Consider the following 18,017-nt stretch of genomic DNA (forward strand, 5'->3'; position numbering starts at 1 on the left):
CATGGTGGGGTGTTGCTCCAGCACCTTGCTTCAGACATGTAAGTGCCTCCCATCCATTAAACCATCCCTGCCTCTGTTCTTGATGGCAGATTCTTTCTTTGGTCTCAAAGCTGGGCAAACACAGGTCTTGTAAGCCTGCAGGGTACAACCCAACAATCGGTGGCAGCCAGGAGACGGCAGAAACTCCTGTGAGTGCCCAGAGACAGGATGGGGAAAGGAAAGTTATTAGGGGCATCCAGTAGCACGTGGGGCCCAAAAGTTGCTGGGTGATCCTGAGATGGCTGTCCACTAACCGAGGGGGCCCAAAAGTTGCTGGCTGCAATCCCCAAGCTGTAAGGTACTCCTGAGGTGGCCATCCACTACCATACGGTGCCCAAGAATTGCAGGGGGAATCCCAGAAGCAACAGGGAAATCCCTGGGTGGCTGTCCACTAGGATGTGGGGCCTTTGGGTGGCTGTCCTCATTGAATGGGAGCTGCCCAGAGGTCTGGAGAACAATGGCCTCTGCTAGCTCTGCTACTGTGTCAAAGTGAGCCTTTTATAATTGGTTAAGCCAGCTTTCTGGAAGGAATTGGTATTTCTCTTGTGCCTTTGCCATGTAAGTGTTCTACCTGGCTCTCTGGAACTTTAATGTTCTCTGATCTCTTAAAGTAAGGGGAAAAAAGAGCTTTTAGGTAAACTTTAGAAATAATTATGTTTTAGGTAACATCTATCTAAAATAGTCTCCCCAGGTTTTGGTAACTTGAAACTAAGTAAAGAGAATTCATTGACTTCTGTACTGTGTGGCTCGTTGTGGCGGCCTCTTTGGGACCTCATGGGCTATAGCCCTCCAGGCCCCTCTGTGCATGGGGATTCTCCAGACTAGAATACTGTAGTGGGTAGCCCAGCCCTCTTCCAGGGAATCATCCCAACCTAAGTCTCCTACATTGCAGGCAGATTCTTTAGCGACTGAACCACCGGGGAAGCCCAAGAATACAGGAGTGGGTAGGTAGCCTATCCCTTCCTCAGGCAATCTTCTGACCCAGGAATTGAACCAGGGTCTCCTGCTCTGCAGGTGGATTCTTTACCAGCTGAGCTATCAGGGAAGCCCTGCAGGCAGCTTAGAAAGATATATAATATTATTTGTCATTCCAGTATCATATGTACCTAATGCTTCCCATGTGAGAACATTCTTTCCTTTACTTCTCTTTGCAGTCTTTAGTATAATTGAAATAAAATAATACTGTTTTTATGTCCTCTTCTCTGAAAGACTGAGAGTTTCCATGCAGTAGGAACTACATTTGCTTTATTCACTTGTATTCCTTGGTGAGAATTACACAGTCTGTCACTTAGGGACTCAATATATATGTATAATATGAATGGAATGACTGAATAAAAAAATGTAACCATGCATTGTTTGATAAAATGTTAAATGGAGGTTTGGATTTAATTTTTGAGTAAAGAAACTCATTTTCTTTCATAAGAATTTAATAAATAGAACAAAGTACCAAATTAATAACATGAAATGGTAAACATGTTTTAGAAATTTTAATATGATGTATAGAGGAATTGTAATTTTAGAAATATTTTAAGTATATTAGGTGCAGAAAGGAATAAGTCAATCAGCAACGATAACATCAGGGCCGGCATGACTTTAGGACTCATGCCCCTACAGCTAAATACTTTTATATCTACTTTTTATTACTACTGACAAAGTATCGGCTAAAGTAATACAATGAATTTGGTGGCTAAAGCAGAAATCAGTTGACTGAAATGAACACAGGTGAGTGTACGAGGGTGATGTTGCATCTTTGTCGGTGAGAGTCATCTCAAGCTGAGTTGAGATCTCCATCCATCTTTCTTAACCTTTTTTACAAGCTGCTTGATGAAGTGAGGGCTCCATCATCTCCACTCTTGACGATTTCCCAGGTGCAGTCACTGTATTCTTTCTCTTTCAGGTAGACATGGATTCCGTGGAGGTACCTCTTCAAGGGCAGAGTGAGGCTTATCCTTCCCAGGGCAGAGTAGTCTTCCTGTGCCACCACCTGACCCAGGCAGGCCTCAAGGTCATCCAGTTGCTGTTGGAGTCCAAGCGGAGCTGCTCCAGGAGGGTGGTGTTCCAGGCAGCAGATGAGCACTCTGTGTGGAAGAGGTTGAAGCTCTGCTGGAGCATCTCGTGGAGCACAGAAATGGCCTGGGCCTCCTGGAGCTGGTCACCCTCCACCATCTGCTGGGGAAAACCGAAGCCTTTTCTGTCCTACAGACAGGAGTGAGGGGAGAGTCTGCTCATTCGGGCCAGGAGGCTGAGGTTCTGCCTGCCAACAAGCACGTGGTTCTGAGACAGATCACAGCCCAGAGATCCTCCCGGGCTGTAGCTGACCAGCACCAGGGCCATCAGTAGAGAGAGCACGAAATCCATGGGGAAGATGAGGCTGCTGCTCAGCTGGCTGAGATGGCGTCTGGTGGAACCTTGGAGGTAGGGTGTCTGATGATAATCTTTCTAAGCAAGGCTTTTAAGTAGGGAAGACAGTACTCATTGTCTTAAATTTCTGTCTCACTTGCCCTGTGTGTTTTCATTTAGAATATTTTCTATTTGACCTAGAAAATGTAGTCAATCTAAACTCTTAATTTTTATGGTAGAAGGTTAATTTTCCCAATAAAATTTGGATTTGTCAAAGCAAATGTATATCAGTTAAATGAGAAATTAAAGAAAGGCTGAAATTATGTAAGTATGTAAAGACTTATAGAGGTATACATACTTATGTATACATTTAAGTATAATATATATAAACATTCCTTTTGTTCATGCTATGTCAAAACAAAATTTTTCCTTGATTCTTAAGTGCATTTCCCCCCTCCCCTTATTTTACTCATAGGAATTCAGAGTCACTCAGGCCATATTGGTTTCTGTAGTTTGTTTTCTGTTTCACAGAGCAGAGGCTTGTAATTAAGAGTGAATGAAAAAAAAAAAAAAAAGAGTGAATGAACTACTCAGTTGTTCTGTTCTTTTGAGAACATTCATTCAGGTTCCTGAGATTACATTTCACTGGGGCCACAAGATCTTGAGGAGTGGAATATCTCCTGCCATATCAGTAAACTAGGATGACACAGTCCTCAAGAGTTTCCAGCCCTCCAGGGCGCTCAGGAAGGGGGAATACACCTGTGGGCTGACAGCTACCAAATTGCAGCTACTCCCTAAGGTGAGCCCAAGGCAACTCAGGAAGTGAAAAAATGCAAGATGCAAGAAAATGCAAGGAAAGATGCCCCAGAAGAGCTGAGATTCAGGAAAGGAATGTTGTCAGTGAGCCCAGACACTTGCCTCCTCCCATACAAAGGAAAAGTGCTAAATTCCTTAACTTGAGATAGCTGGTTTTCTTTAATTCACAAAACTACTTTGATGTTCAGACTACCTCCCCTTTCTTGCAAACCCCTATATAACCTGTCTCTTCCCCTCAGCTCCTTGGAGCAATTCCCTCAGGGTGACTTGAGATACTGTCTTCTGAATTCCCACTAAATAAAGCATAACTGTCAACTTTTAGGTTGTCACTATTTCTTTATTTTTTAAATTAACTTATTTAATTGGAAGCTAATTACTTTACAATATTGTAGTGGTTTTTGTCATACATTGACATGAATCACCCATGGATGTACATGTGTCCCCATCCTGAACTCCCCTCCCACCTCCCTCCCTGTCCCATCCCTGAGTGTGGTCCCAGCGCACCAGCCCTGAGCACTGTGTCCCATTCATTGCACCTGGACTGGTGATCTACTTCACATATGGTAAATTACATATTTCAACGCTATTCTCTCAAATTATCCCACCCTCACCTTCTCACACGGAGTCCAAAATTCTGTTCTTTTCATCTGTGTCTCTTTTGCTGTCTCACATATAGGGTCATCGTTACCGTGTTTCTAAATTCCATATATATGCATTAATATATTGTATTGGTGTTTTTCTTTCTGACTTACTTCACTGTGTATAATAGGCTCCAGATCAACAGTCAGGAACAATAAACAAGACATGATGGTTTCTTTCAACCTGCTTTTTATGGTAGATCTATTGGAGAAAGAAATGGCAACCTACTCTAGCATTCTTGCCTAGAAAAGCCCATGTACGGAGGAACCTAGTAGGCTACAGTGCTTGGGATTGCAAAGAGTCAGACATGACTGAGAGACTTCCCTTTCACTTTTATAGTCTTGCACTGGCTGTGCCAATATCCCCACCAGGAACCCTGCTTCTTTTCTGGTGCATGTAGGTCTGAAGATTCTAATTCCAAGGTAATTAATTGTCTTTCCAGCACCACCTCACTCACAAGGTGGTTATCACCTCCAGTAGCACTTTTCCTCTGGAATGACAGTGTCCTCAACCCAACCTCTCTGGGCCTCACCCGTGAGGGCTGGCTAACCACATCCTGAGAACTTCAGAATTCTACTGTGGAAGGACTTGTCTCTTTGTTTGCAAAATCATTCATCTTCCAGGATCCCCACCCTCTCCCAGTGCATGTTTGTGTGAAGGAGGGGAGTTCTCAGTGATGACCTCCTTTTCTTCTGCTCCGTGTCCCCAGGTATCAAGTGTTAGCAGCCCTCAGATGCTGAGACCTAAAGTGTGGAGATCTAAGTAGGTGGAGGCATTATCCAATGGCAATTGTTACACCTTTGGTAGACAATTTTTATTTTGCCACTATAGCTTTTATCGTTCAATTCTTTTACTTAAAGAGTTCAAGATTTGTTTTGCTCAGAATTTCTGAGTTGGCTATATGGAATTAATTGATGGTGTTATGTAGTGTTGAAAGCTTCTGTCACAGAAATCAGTGCCCTTCAGTTGTTCATTCAGTCTACCTCCTTCTGTTGGGCTGACTTTTCGATGCATCTCTGTCTTGTGGTCAGAATGCAGAGCAGTGAGGCCCAGGCTGTGTCAGGGAGAAATAGCCTTGTTTCTTTACTTACTCATGATGTTTTGTTTTATATTTAAAGAACAGCAAGAAAACATTTAAGAACTTATTTTTTGCATATTGATTTCCTGGCTAGTTTGTCTCTCCTACTGCATTCCTAAACATTTCATCCTAGGGTTAATACAAAAGGAAGGAAAAGAATGGCAGAGGGGCCTCACCATATTTTCTGTGATTTTCAACACTAGAGATTGTTTTGTTTTTCATGTCAACTTTCCTGGAAGGCAAAACTTGATAGTTGTTTGTGGACAAAAATAAAACAAAAATAATTTTGAATGTCATGAAAGAGAATATAGACAAATGTCTTTTTTGCTGACAGTATGGCAAGTGTAAGTTGAAGAAAGGTCAACGAAAAAATGGAAGGAAACATAATATTTGAAAGTTGTCAAACAGTCTCAAAGACAGCCATGTGCATGTGCTAAGTTGCTTCAGTCATGTCTGACTTTGTGACCCTGTGGACAGGCTCCACTGTCCATGGGATTCTCCAGGCAAGAATGCCTGAGTGGGTTGCTATTTCCTCCTCCAATTATCTTCCCGTCCCAGGGGTTAAACCGTGGACTCTTATGTCTCCTGGATTGGCAGGCAAGTTCTTTACCACTGATGTCACCTGGGAAGCCTCCACAAAGATGGCCAGGTGAGACCAAAAATTGTATATGTATTCTTGCCCCCAAAAGGGGCCCCAATGTGTTGAAGGAAGAAAGAAATGGAATAAAACTTATTCAAGAAACGAATTAGAGCGCCCTCTCATTTGTCATTTGGAGAGAAGCAAACTAAAGACAAGCCTGTAAATTAGGCAGAGATTTGATAGATCTAGGCTAAATTGAAACCCTCCCGACTCGTTGAGCAAACACACGTGCACACATGCAGGCATACCCATGCACACATGCACGCATACACTCATGGACACATCCTTGTTAATTCCTGAATTAAAATTGGATTACCTTAATAGTTCTCAATTCTACCCAAATAGGAACACCCCAGGCTACTCGTTGCCAACAGTTGTCTTCTCTGAAATCCCTTTGTTTGTGGCTGTGTTCTATTTTACAATGAGACAATGTGGAAGGGATGCCAGTGCAGTTATTATCAAAGGGAATAATAAATCTAAAGCAAGGCTTTAAATAGGGAAGACAGGACTCAGTGTCATGAATTTTCTCTCTCACATCCATTTTGTGTTTTCATTTAGACACTTTCTATTTGACCCAGAAAATGTAATCAATCTATTCTTATAATTTTAACAATAAGTGTTTTGTTTTCCCACTAAACTTTGGATTTGTCACTCCAAACGGATATCAAATAAATAAGAAACTAGTTAAAGGCTGAGGTTATGAAGGGATGTAAAGACTTATACACATGTACATACTTATGTACACATTTTAATACATATAAAGATTCCTTTTCTTTGTGTCAAGAAGAAAATTTTTCCTGGACTCTGTACTGCATTTTTCTCTCCTTACCTTATACATAGGAGGTCAGAGTCCCTCAGCCCCTCTAGATTTCTGTATTTTGTTTACTGTTTTAATCAGAGCAGAGGCTTGTAATTATGAGTGCATGAGCTAATCAGTTGTTTCTGCTCTTTTGAGGACATTCATTCAGGTTCCTGAGGTTACATTTCACTGGGACCACAGGTCATGAGAAATGGAGTGTTTCCTGCCATATCAGTAAACCAGGATGACAAAGTCATCAGTTTCCAGCCCTCCAGGGTGCTCAGGAAGGAGGAATATACCCCTGGTCTGACAGCTATCAGATTGGAGCCACTCCCTAAGGTGAGCCCAAGGGAACTCAGGATGTGAAAAATGCAAGGCTCATGGCCCCAGGATAGGTGAGATGCATGAAAAGAATGATTTCAGTGAGCACACACTCTTGCATCTTCCCATACATAGCAAAGTGCTAAATTCCTTTACTTGAGATATCTGGTTTTTTCTACTTCACAAAAATACTTTTGAGGTTCAGACTACCTGCCCGTACTGCAACCTTCTATACAACCTGACTCCCCCTCTCCCCCCACCCCCCAGCTCCTTGGAGCACTTCTCTCAGGGTGACTTGAAATACTGTCTCCTGAATTCCCACCAAATAAAACATAACTCTCAACATTTAGGTTGTGGCACTTTTCTTCAAGTTGATAGTCAGCAATAACATACTAGACATCACTGTTTCTTTCCACCATTTTTTTATACTAGATCTATAGTCCAATGGCAACCCACTCCAGTACTCTTGCCTGGCAAATCCTGTGGACAGAGGAGCCTGGTAGGCTGCAGTGCATGGGGTCACTAGGAGTCGGACACGACTGAGCAACTTCACTTTCACTTTTCACTTTTATGTACTGGAGAAGGAAATGGCAACCCACTCCAGTGTTCTTGCCTGGAGAATCCTAGGGATGTCAGAGCCTGGTGGGCTGCCGTCTATGAGGTTGCACAGTGTTGGACACGACTGAAGTGACTTAGCAGCAGCAGCAGCATAGTCCTCGACAGGCTGTGCTAATACCCCGACCAGGAATCCTGTTTCTTTCCTGTGCACTTAAATGTGAAGATTCTAAACCAAGATAATAAATTATATTTCCAACACTGCCTCACTCACAAGGTAGTTTTCACCTCTAATAGCATGATTCGTCTGAATGACAGTGTCCTTTGCCCAAACTCTCTGACACTCACTCGTGAGGGTAGGCTTACCTCATCCTGAGAAGTTCAGGATCTACTATGGAGGGGCCTGTCTCTTTCTCTGCAAAATCATTCATCTTCCAGGATCCCCACCCTCTCCCTGGAGTGTTTCTGTGAAGGACCCGAGTTCTCAGTGGTGACCTCCTCTTCTGACCTGTGTCCCCTGGTATCAAGGGTCAGCAACCAAGATGCTGAGAGCTAAAGTGTGTTTTTGTCTATGTGTGTGCGTGTTAGTCGCTCAGTTGTGTCTGATTCTTTGCGTCCCTATGGACTGTAGTCCTCCAGACTCTTATGTCTATGGGATTTTCCAGGTAAGAATACTACTTAGGTGGAGGCATTATCCAATTGTAATAGTTACATCTTTAGTAGGCAATTTCTATTTTGCCACTACAGCTTCTATTATTCAAACCTTCTGTTTAAACTGTTGAACATTTGTTTTCCTCAGAATTTCTGAGTTGGCTATAGGGAATTCAGAGGTGGTGTTATATATTCTTAGAAGCTTGTATCACAGAAACCAGTGACCTTTAGTTGTTCATGGGGTACATCCGAATGGGCTGACTTGTGTATCCATCTCTGTTTTGTGCTGAGAATGTGGACCCATGAGGCCAGGCTGTGTCAGGGAGAAATAGCCTTGCTTCATTACTTACTCATGATGTTTGGTTTTAAATTTAAATAACAACAAAAGATTTAAGAACTTATAATTCTATAGTGATTTGCTGGTCGATGTTTGTCTCTCTCCTCCTGGCTTACGTTCCATTTCATCCTAGGGTTAACACAAAGGGAAATAAAAGAATGGCAGAGGGGCTTCACCACATTTTCTGTGATTTTCAAGACTGGATATTTTGTCTCTCATTTGATCTTGCCTAGAAAGCAAAACAGTAGTGTTTGTGGGCAAAATAAAACATATTTCTCTCTCTCTCTCTCTCTCTCTCTCTCTGAATGTCATGAAAGTGAAGAAAGATAAGTGACATTTCTGCTGACAAATGGCAAAGTGCAAGTTAAATCTAAAAAAAGCTCAGCCAAACAGTGGAAGAATTGTAGTATTTAAAGGATGTTAAACAGTCACAAAGACAAGCTGGTGTGCGAGCAAAGTCGCTTCAGTCATGTCTGACTCTTTAGGACCCAGTGAACATCCTTGTCTATGGGATTCTCCAGGCAAGAATACTGGAGTGGGATTCCATTTCCTTCTCCAGGGGATCTTCCCGACCCAGGGATCAAACCCAGGTCTCTTATGTCTCCTACAGTGGCAGGTGGGTTCTTTAGCACCAGTGCCACCTGGGAAGCCCCACAAAGACAGCCAGATGAGTCCAAAAATATCCACGTAGTCTTGCCCCCCAGAGTGTCCCCAAAGTGTTGAAGGAAGAGAGAAAATAACTCAAAACTTACTTAATATACAGGAGAAGGAAATGACAATCCACTCCAGTTTTCTTGCCTGGAGAATTCCATGGACCGAGAGCCTGTGGGGTACAGTCCATTTCAGTTCAGTTGCTCAGACGTGTCTTAGTCTTGTAACCCCATGGACTGTAGCACGCCAGGCCTCCCTGTCCATCCCCAACTCCCAGAACTTACTCAAACTCATGTCCATTGAGTCGGTAAAGTCATCCAGCCATCTCATCTTCTGTCACCCCCTTCTTGTCCCACCTTCGTTGTTCCCCAGCATCAGGATGTTTTCAAAGCATCAGTTCTTCACATCAGGTAGCCAAAGTATTGGAGTTTGAGCTTCAGCATCAGTCCTTCCAATGAATATTCAGGACAGATTTCCTTTAGGATGGACTGGTTGGATCTCTTTGCATTCAGTGGGACTCTCAAGAGTCTTCTCCAACACCACAGTTGAAAAGCATCGATTCTTCAGTGCTCAGCTTTCTTTATGGTCCAACTCTCACATCCATACGTGACTACTGGAGAAACCATAGCCTTGACTAGATGGACCTTTGTTGACATAGTGATGCCTCTGCTTTTTAATATGCTGTCTAGGTTGGTTGTAAGTGACAAATGTGGTCCACTGGAGAAGGGAATGGCAAACCACTTCAGTATTCTTGCCTTGAGAATCACATGAACAGTATGAAAAGGATACAGTCCATGGAGTTGCAACTGGGTTGTACTCAAGTGAGCAACTGACATGTATTTAACCTAGAAATTAGAGCTGTCTGAGAGTGTCAGTTCCTAGGCAGATTGATAAGAAGTCTGGGGTCCCCAAGGACGAGAGAGGGGTCTGGCACTCTCCAGGAGGATATAGGGTCTGGAGTTCTCAAGGAGGAGAAAAAAATAAACTTTTTTTCATGATCGCTTTGTCTTAGTTAATAGAACAAGGTATCTTGCTCGAGGATGTGTTTCTCCTTAGCAAGAACCTGCTGACTTATCTTGAGATGTACATTATAGGAGTGGGTGTGATAAGATCTTTCTATTGTTAGTTCTTATCCCATTATCTTAAAATGTATATTGTGGGAGTGGATCTAGTAAGATCTGTAAACCTTGAGACTTTCTTTTCATTTATTGTAATAACCAATTTAAAAAGTATATAGCTCCCTCACTAAGGCTAGTGAGCGGGGCTCTGTCCGTCCCCCTTCTGATGTCTATGTCAGAAGCTTTCTCTGTCCCTTTTTATGGTTTAATAAAACCCTGCTATACAAAAGCTCTTGAGTGATCAAGCCTGGTCCCCGGTCCCAAAGCTAAATCTTCTTTTGAGATCAGATATCCGACATCCTTTACTGTAAGCTGTCAGCCCTCTCATCCATTAATTGCAGAGAAGCAATCTAAAGATGAAGTCTGTAACCTGAAGCAGAGATTTGAGAGATCTAGTCTATATTGAAGCCCTTCCCCGCTGCTTGATCAGTAAACCCATACACACACACACACTCTCTCTCTTCCAGGTTAACTTCCTCATTTACAGTATGCCATTACCTTACTAGTTCTCAATTGGACTCAAGTAGGTACACCACAGGTTATGGTTGGAAACAATTGTATTCTCTGAAATCCCCTTATTTGTTTCTGTGTGCTCTCTTATAGACTTCCCTGATGGCTCAGATGGTAAAGGCATCTGCCTACAATATAGGAGATGCCAGTTTGATACCTGGGATGGGAAGATCCCCTGGAGAAGGAAATGGCAACCCACTCCAGTATTCTGCTTGGAGAATCCCATGGACAGAGGAGCCTCGGAGGCTACAGTCCATGAGATCACATAAGTCGGACACAACTGAGTGACTTCTCTCTCATACTACTGACTCAAGGTGGAAAGGATGCAAGTGCAGTTATTATTCAAAGGGACATTGAGAATTTTCAACTGAAGTCAAGGAACTGACAATGTACATTTTAGGAAAGAGTTAATGCACCTTCAAACAGGAGCTATTTCCGCTGATTTCCCTTGTATTTTCCTAGCCAGAATGCCATGGTCAAGGCTCAAGGGTGTTAAAGTAGGTAAAGCAAATGATGAATGTGCAACCTTGGCCAGATAAGCAGCCTGGAAGCAAGAAACACATCCTGACCTTTCTCTCCATGCAGCTTCCTTAGGCCAAGACATGTCCTGCCTGAAGCTGGGAGTATTTTCCTCTCTAAAATACAAAAGCTTAGGAAGCAGGCTTTTTCAAGTTATTGGTGTCAGTTCTTTCCAGGAAAGGTCCTCCTTGAGCTCTTGTAACAAGGACATTCATTCCCAAAAATATTCATCTCAAGAAAAACAATAACCACTTATTTAACAGTTTCTTAAAAGCCTAGAACTTTCCCTCAAACTTGTAAGTGGTAGCTTTGCACTGTCAGGGCTTCCCTTGTGGCTCAGACAGTAAAGAATCTGCCTCCAATGTGGGAGACCCAGGTTTGATCCCTGGGTGGGGAAGGTTCCCTGGAGAAGGAAATGGCAATCCACTCCAGTATTCTGCCTGGAGAATCCCATGGACAGAGGAGCCTGGTGGGCTGTGGTTCATGGGGTGGCAAAGAGTTGGCACGACTGAGTGACTATGCTTTGCACTCTTAAGGGAAAATCGGTGGCCAGAACCACAAACAGGAAAGAGCTGTATGAATGGCTGGTGCAGGGGAAGGACCAGTGAATCTGGGGAGCATACTGGGAATTGCCACACTGTGAGGAAGTACTGGCATACTTTGTTTTATCCCATTTCCCAGTAATTGCATTTTTTATACATTGAAGGTTTCTGACAACCCCATGTCAAGCAAGTCTATCAATGCCACTTTCAACAGCCCTTGCACACTCACTGTCTTTGTGCCACACTGCAGTAATTCTCAGGATAGTTCAAATGTTCACCAACAAAACATTTTGAAGGTCCAGTTGATCAATGGTGAAATTTAGCAGTAAAGTATTTTTTAAATTAAGGTATATATGTATGGTCAGGCCACTCAGGATGACTGTTCTCTTACTCTCTGTACATATCCTGCCCCACCAGTACACCCTATGCACATGACTGGCTTTTCTCTGTACCTGTCCCAGGCCCCAAATTTGATCTTTTTTATCAAAGGGGTGGTGAGGAGCGTGTCCCTCTACTGCTTTCCATGATAACTAATGAGCCCACCTGATCTCACCCCTAGGACCAGCACTCTCCTCACCCACGTGCCTCTCCCTCTTTCCCCATTCCCCACTTCCCCACCCTCTACTCCCCACCCCTCCATTGCTCTCAGAATGAAGTCTGTCACCATGTATTAGTACTTCCCACCCCCAGTGCACCACTCATGGTGGGGTTGTTGCTCCAGGACCTTGCTTCAGACATGTGAGCGCCTCCCATCCATTAAAGTATCCCTGTCTCTGTTCTTGACGGGAGATTCTTTCTTTGGTCTCGAAGCTGGGCAAATATAGCTCTTGTAAGCCTGCAGGGTACAACCCAACAATTGGTGACAGGCAGGATTGGGAGAAACTCCTGTGAGTGCCAAGATAAAGGATGGGGGGATGGAAAGTTATTGGGGGCATCCACTAGCATGTGGGGCCCAAAAGTTGCTGGATGATCCTGAGGTGGCTGTCCACTAACCGAGGGGGCCCAAAAGTTGCTGGCTGTAATCCCCAAGCTGTAGGGTACTCCTGAGGTGGCCATCCACTACCATATGGTGCCCAAGAATTGCAGAGGGAATCCCAGCAGCAGCAGGGAAATCCCTGGGTGGCTGTCCACTAGGACATGCAGCCTTTCGGCGGCTGTCCTTGTTGAATGGGGGCTGCCCAGAGATCTGGAGAACAATGGCCTCTGCTAGCTCTGCTACTGTTTCAAAGTGAGCCTTTTGTAATTGGTTAAGCCAGCTTTCTGGAAGGAATTGGTATTTCTCTTGTGCCTTTGCCATGTAAATGATCTACCTGGGCTCTCTGGAACTAATCATCTGTGATTTTTAAGAGTAAGGAGAAAAAAGTGCTTTTAGGTAAACTATAGATATAATTATGTTTAGGTAACATCTATCTAAGAACGTCACCCTGGATTTTGGTAACTTGAAACTAAGTTAAGAGAACTCATTGCCTTTCTGTGCCGTGTGCCTCATTGTGTTGCACTCTTTGGGAACCCATGGGCTACAGCCCTCCAGGCTCCTCTGGCCATGGGGATTTTCCAGACAAGAATACTGGAGTGGGTTGCTTAACCCTCCTCCAGGGGATCTTGCCAACCCAGGTCTCCGGCATTGCACACAGATTCTTTACCAACTGAACCACCAGGGAAGCCCAAGAATACTTGAGTGGTTAGATAGCCCATCCCTTCTAAAAGGGAGCTTCCTGAACCAGGAATCGAACAGGGGTCTTCAGTTCTGCAGGCGCATTCTTTACTAGCTGAGTTACCAGGGAAGCCCTGAGGCAGTTTAGAAAGATATATAATATTATTTGTCTTTTCAGCATCATTTGGACCTAAAACCTCCTGTGTGAGGACATTCTTTTCCTTTACTTCTCTTTGCAGTCCTTAGTATAATTGAAATAAAATAATACTGTTTTTATGTCCTCTTCTCTGAAAGACTGAGAGTTTCCATGCAGTAGGAACTACATTTGCTTTATTCACTTGTATTCCTTGGTGAGAATTACACAGTCTGTCACGTAGGTACTCAATGTATATGCATAATATGAATGGAATGAATGAATAAACAAATGTAACCACCCATTCTTTAATAAAGTTTTAATAATAATAATAATAATAAAGTTTCTGAGTAAAGAAACTCATTTTCTTTGATTTAATAAATAGAACAAAGGACAAATTTAATAACACAAAATGGTAAACATGTTTTAGAAATTTTAATAGATGTACAAATGAAATGTAACTTTACAAATTTCCTAACATTTTAAGTATGTTAGATGCAAGAAGGAATACATAAATCAACAACAGATAACATCAGGGCAGGCATCACTTAAGGACTCATGCCCCTACAGCTGAGTACTTTTATATCTACTTGCTTATTACTGCTGACAAAGTATCGGCTAAAGTAATTCAATGAATTCGGTGGCTGAAGCAGAAATCAGAGTCTTCTGAAATGAACACAGGTGAGTGTACGAAGGTGATGTGGCATCTTAGTCAGCGAGAGTCATCTCAAAGTGAGTTCAGATCTCCACCCATCTTTCTTAACCTTTCTTGCAAGCTGGTTGATGAAGAGAGGGCTCTCATCATCTCCACTCTGATGATTTCCCAGGCGCAGTCATTGTATTCCTTTTCTTTCAGGTAGACATGGATGTCCTGGAAGTACTTCTTCACAGTCAGAATGGGGCCCATCCTTCCCATGTCAGAGTCCTTCTCTCCCATCACTGGGCCCAGGCAGGCGTCCAGGTCCTCCAGCTGCTGTTGGAGCCCAGTGCAGAGCTGCTCCAGGAGGGTGGTGTTCCAGGCAGCAGACGAGTGCTCTATGTGGAAGAGGTTGAAGCACTGCTGGAGCATCTCGTGGAGCACAGAGATAGCCTGATCCTTCTGGAGCTGGTTGCCCTCCACCATCTCCTGAGGAAGACCAAAGTCTTTTCTGTCCTGCAGACAGGGATGAGGAGAGAGTCTGTTCATTTGGGCCAGGAGCCTGAGGTTCTCCCTGGCACCTAGCATGTGGTCCTCAGACAGGTAACAACCCAGAGATCGTCCCGGGCCGTAGCTGACCAGCACCAGGGCCATCAGTAGAGAGAGCACGAAGGCCATGGGGAAGATGTGGCTGCTGCTGGGCTGGCTGAGATGGGGTCTGGGTGAACCTTCAGGTAGGTTCTCTGATGATGATCGTTCTAAGCAAGGCTTTTAAATAGGGAAGACGGTACTCATTATCCGAAAATTTCTCTCTCACTTCCTGTTTGTGTTTTCAGTTAGATATTTTCTATTTGACCTAGGAAGTGTAGTCAATCTAAACTCTTAATTTTTACAGTAGAAGTTTAATTTTCCCAATAAAATTTGGGTTTGTCAATGTAAATGTATATCAATTAAATGAGAAACTAAATAAAGGCTGAAGTTATGTAAGTATGCAAAGACTTATAGATGTGTACATAGTTATTATGTACAAATTTAGGTATAATATATATAAACATTCCTTTTGTTTATCTTATCTCAGGAATATAATTTTCCGTTGATTCTTAACTGCATTTTTCCCTCCTTATCTTACACATAGAAATGCAGAGTCACTCAGGCCATATTGATGTTTGTATTTTCTTTTCTGTCTCACAGAGGATAAGCTTGTAATTAAGGGTGAATGAACTACTCAGTTGTTTCTGTTCTTTTGAGAACATTCATTCAGGTTCCTGAGATTACATTTCACTGGGGCCACAAGATGCCGAGAGTGAAGTATTTCCCGCCATATCAGTAAACCAGGATGACACAGTCATCAAGAGTTTCCAGCCCTCCAGGGCGCTCAGGGAGGGGGAATACACCTGTGGGCTCAGTTCAGTTCAGTCTCTCAGTCGTGTCCCAATTTTGTGACCCCATGAATTGCAGCACACTAGGCCTCCTTGTCCATCACCAACTCCCAGAGTTCACCCAACCTCACGTGCATCAAGTCGGTGATGCCATCCAGCCATCTCATCCTCTGTTGTCCCCTTTTCCTCCTGCTCCCAATCCCTCCCAGCATCAGAGTCTTTTCCAGTGAGTCAACTCTTCACATGTGGTGGCCAAAGTATTGGAGTTTCAGCTTTGGCATCAGTCCTTCCAAAGAACACCCAAGACTGATCTCCTTTAGGATGGACTTGGATCTCCTTGTAGTCCAAGAAACTCTCAAGAGTCTTCTCCAACACCGCAGTTCAAAAGCATCAATTCTTTGGCGCTCAGCTTTCTTCACAATCCAACACTCAAATCCATACATGACCACAGGAAAAACCATAGCCTTGACTAGACGGACTTTTATTGGCCAAGTAATGTCTCTGCTTTTTACTATGCTATCTGGGTTGGTCATAACTTTCCTTCCAAGGAGTAAGCGTCTTTTAATTTCATGGCTGCAATCACCATCTGCAGTGATTTTGGAGCCCCAAAAAATAAAGTCTGACACTGTTTCCCCATCTATTTCCCATGAAGTGATGGGACCAGATGCCATGATATTCATTTTCTGAATGTTGAGCTTTAAGCCAACGTTTTCACTCTCCTCTTCACTTTCATCAAGAGGCTTTTTAGTTCCTCTTCACTTTCTGCCATAAGGGTTGGTGTCATCTGCATATCTGAGGTTATTGATATTTCTCCCAGGATTCTTGAATCCAGCTTGTGCTTCTTCCAGCCCAGCATTTCTCACGCTGTCCTCTGCATATAAGATAAATAAGCAGGGTGACAACATACAGCCTTGATGTACTCCTTTTCCTATTTGGAACCAGTCTGTTGTTCCATGTCCAGTTCTAACTGTTGCTTCCTGACCTGCATATAGGTTTCTAAAGAGGCAGGTCAGGTGGTCTAGGTTTCCCATCTCTTTCAGAATATTCTAGAGTTTATTGTGATCCACACAGTCAAAGGCTTTGTCATAGTCAATAAAGCAGAAATAGATTGTTTTTCTGGAACTCTCTTCCTTTTTCCATGATGGGAATTTGATTGTTGGCCATTTGATCTCTGGTTCCTCTGCCTTTTCAACAGCTACCAAATTGCAGCTACTCCCTAAGGTGAGCCCAAGGCAACTCAGGAAGTGAAAAAATGCAAGATGCAAGAAAATGCAAGGAAAGGTGCCCCAGGAGAGCTGAGATTGAGGAAAGGAATGTTTTCAGTGAGCCCAGACACTTGCCTCTTCCCATACAAAGGAAAAGTGCTAAATTCCTTAACTTGAGATAGCTGGTTTTCTTTAATTCGCAAAACTACTTTGATGTTCAGACTACCTCCCCTTTCTTGCAAACTCCTATATAACCTGACTCTTCCCTTCTCCTCCTTGGAGCAATCTCTCAGGATGAATTGATATACTGCCTGCCGAATTCCCATCAAATAAAGCATAACTTTCAACTTTTAGGTTGTCATTATTTCTTTATGTTTTTTAAATTAACTTATTTATTTTAATTGGAGGCTACTTACTTTATAATATTGTAGTGGGTTTTGCCATACACTGACATGAATCACCCATGGGCGTACATGTGTCCCCCATCCTGAACACCCCTCTCGCCACCCTCCCTGTCCCATTCCCTCAGTGTGGTCCCAGCGCACCAACCCTGAGCGCCGTGTCACATTCATAACACCGGGACTGGCGATCTACGTCACATACGGTATAGTACATATTTCAATGCTATTCTCTCAAATCATCCCACCCTCACCTTCTCACATGGAGTCCAAAATTCTGTTCCTTGCATCTATGTCTCTTTTGCTGTTTTCTTTCTGACTTACTTCACTGTGTATAATAGGCTCCAGATCAACAGTCAGAAACAATATACAAGACATGACGGTTTCTTTCAACCTGCTTTTTATGGTAGACCTATTGGAGAAGAAAATGGCAACCCACTCTAGTATTCTTGCCTAGAAAAGCCCATGTACGGAGGAACCTAGTAGGCTACAGTCCTTGGAGTTGCAAAGAGTCGGACATGACTGAGAGACTTCACTTTCACTTTTATAGTCTTGCACTGGCTGTGCCAATATCCCCACCAGTAATCCTGCTTCTTTTCTGGTGCATGTAGGTGTGAAGATTCTAATTCCAAGGTAAATAATTGTCTTTCCAGCACCACCTCACTCACAAGGTGGTTATCACCTCTAGTAGCACTTTTCCTCTGGAATGACAGTGTCCTCAACCAAACTCTCTGGGTCTCACCCATGAGGGCAGGCTAACTGCATCCTGAGAACTTCAGAATTCTACTGTGGAGAGACTTGTCTTTTGTTTGCAAAATCATTCATCTTCCAGCATCCCCACCCTCTCCTGTGCAGTGTTTGTGTGAAGGAGGGGAGTTCTCAGTGATGACCTCCTCTTCTCCTGATCCATGTCCCCAGGTATCAAGTGTCAGCAGCCCTCAAATGCTGAGAGATAAAGTGCGGAGAGCTAAGTACGTGGAGGCATTATCCAATGGCAATTGTTACACCTTTGGTAGACAATTTTTATTTTGCCACTACAGCTTTTATCGCTCAATT

At 43.3% G+C, this 18,017-nt stretch overlaps 1 protein-coding gene and 1 pseudogene across 1 annotated transcript; both read right to left on the reverse strand.

The window, feature by feature from the left end:
• Positions 1-1,510: 1,510 nt before the first annotated feature.
• On the reverse strand, positions 1,511-2,910 carry LOC133252499 (interferon tau-like; annotated as a pseudogene).
• A 10,817-nt stretch (positions 2,911-13,727) lies between these two features.
• On the reverse strand, positions 13,728-15,091 carry LOC133252503 (interferon tau-3). The gene has a single exon (XM_061425147.1). It carries the CDS (start codon positions 14,655-14,657, stop codon positions 14,070-14,072), a length of 588 nt encoding a protein of 195 aa, XP_061281131.1. The 5' UTR covers positions 14,658-15,091; the 3' UTR covers positions 13,728-14,069.
• Positions 15,092-18,017: the final 2,926 nt, after the last annotated feature.

Source organism: Bos javanicus, chromosome 8 (assembly GCF_032452875.1).
Source record: "Bos javanicus breed banteng chromosome 8, ARS-OSU_banteng_1.0, whole genome shotgun sequence".
In the NCBI taxonomy this organism is placed as follows: Eukaryota; Metazoa; Chordata; class Mammalia; order Artiodactyla; family Bovidae; genus Bos; species Bos javanicus.

Coding starts and splice junctions, on each gene's coding strand:
- LOC133252503 (XM_061425147.1), bottom strand. CDS start 14,657: ATGGCCTTCGTGCTCTCTCTACTGATGGCCCTGGTGCTGGTCAGCTAC.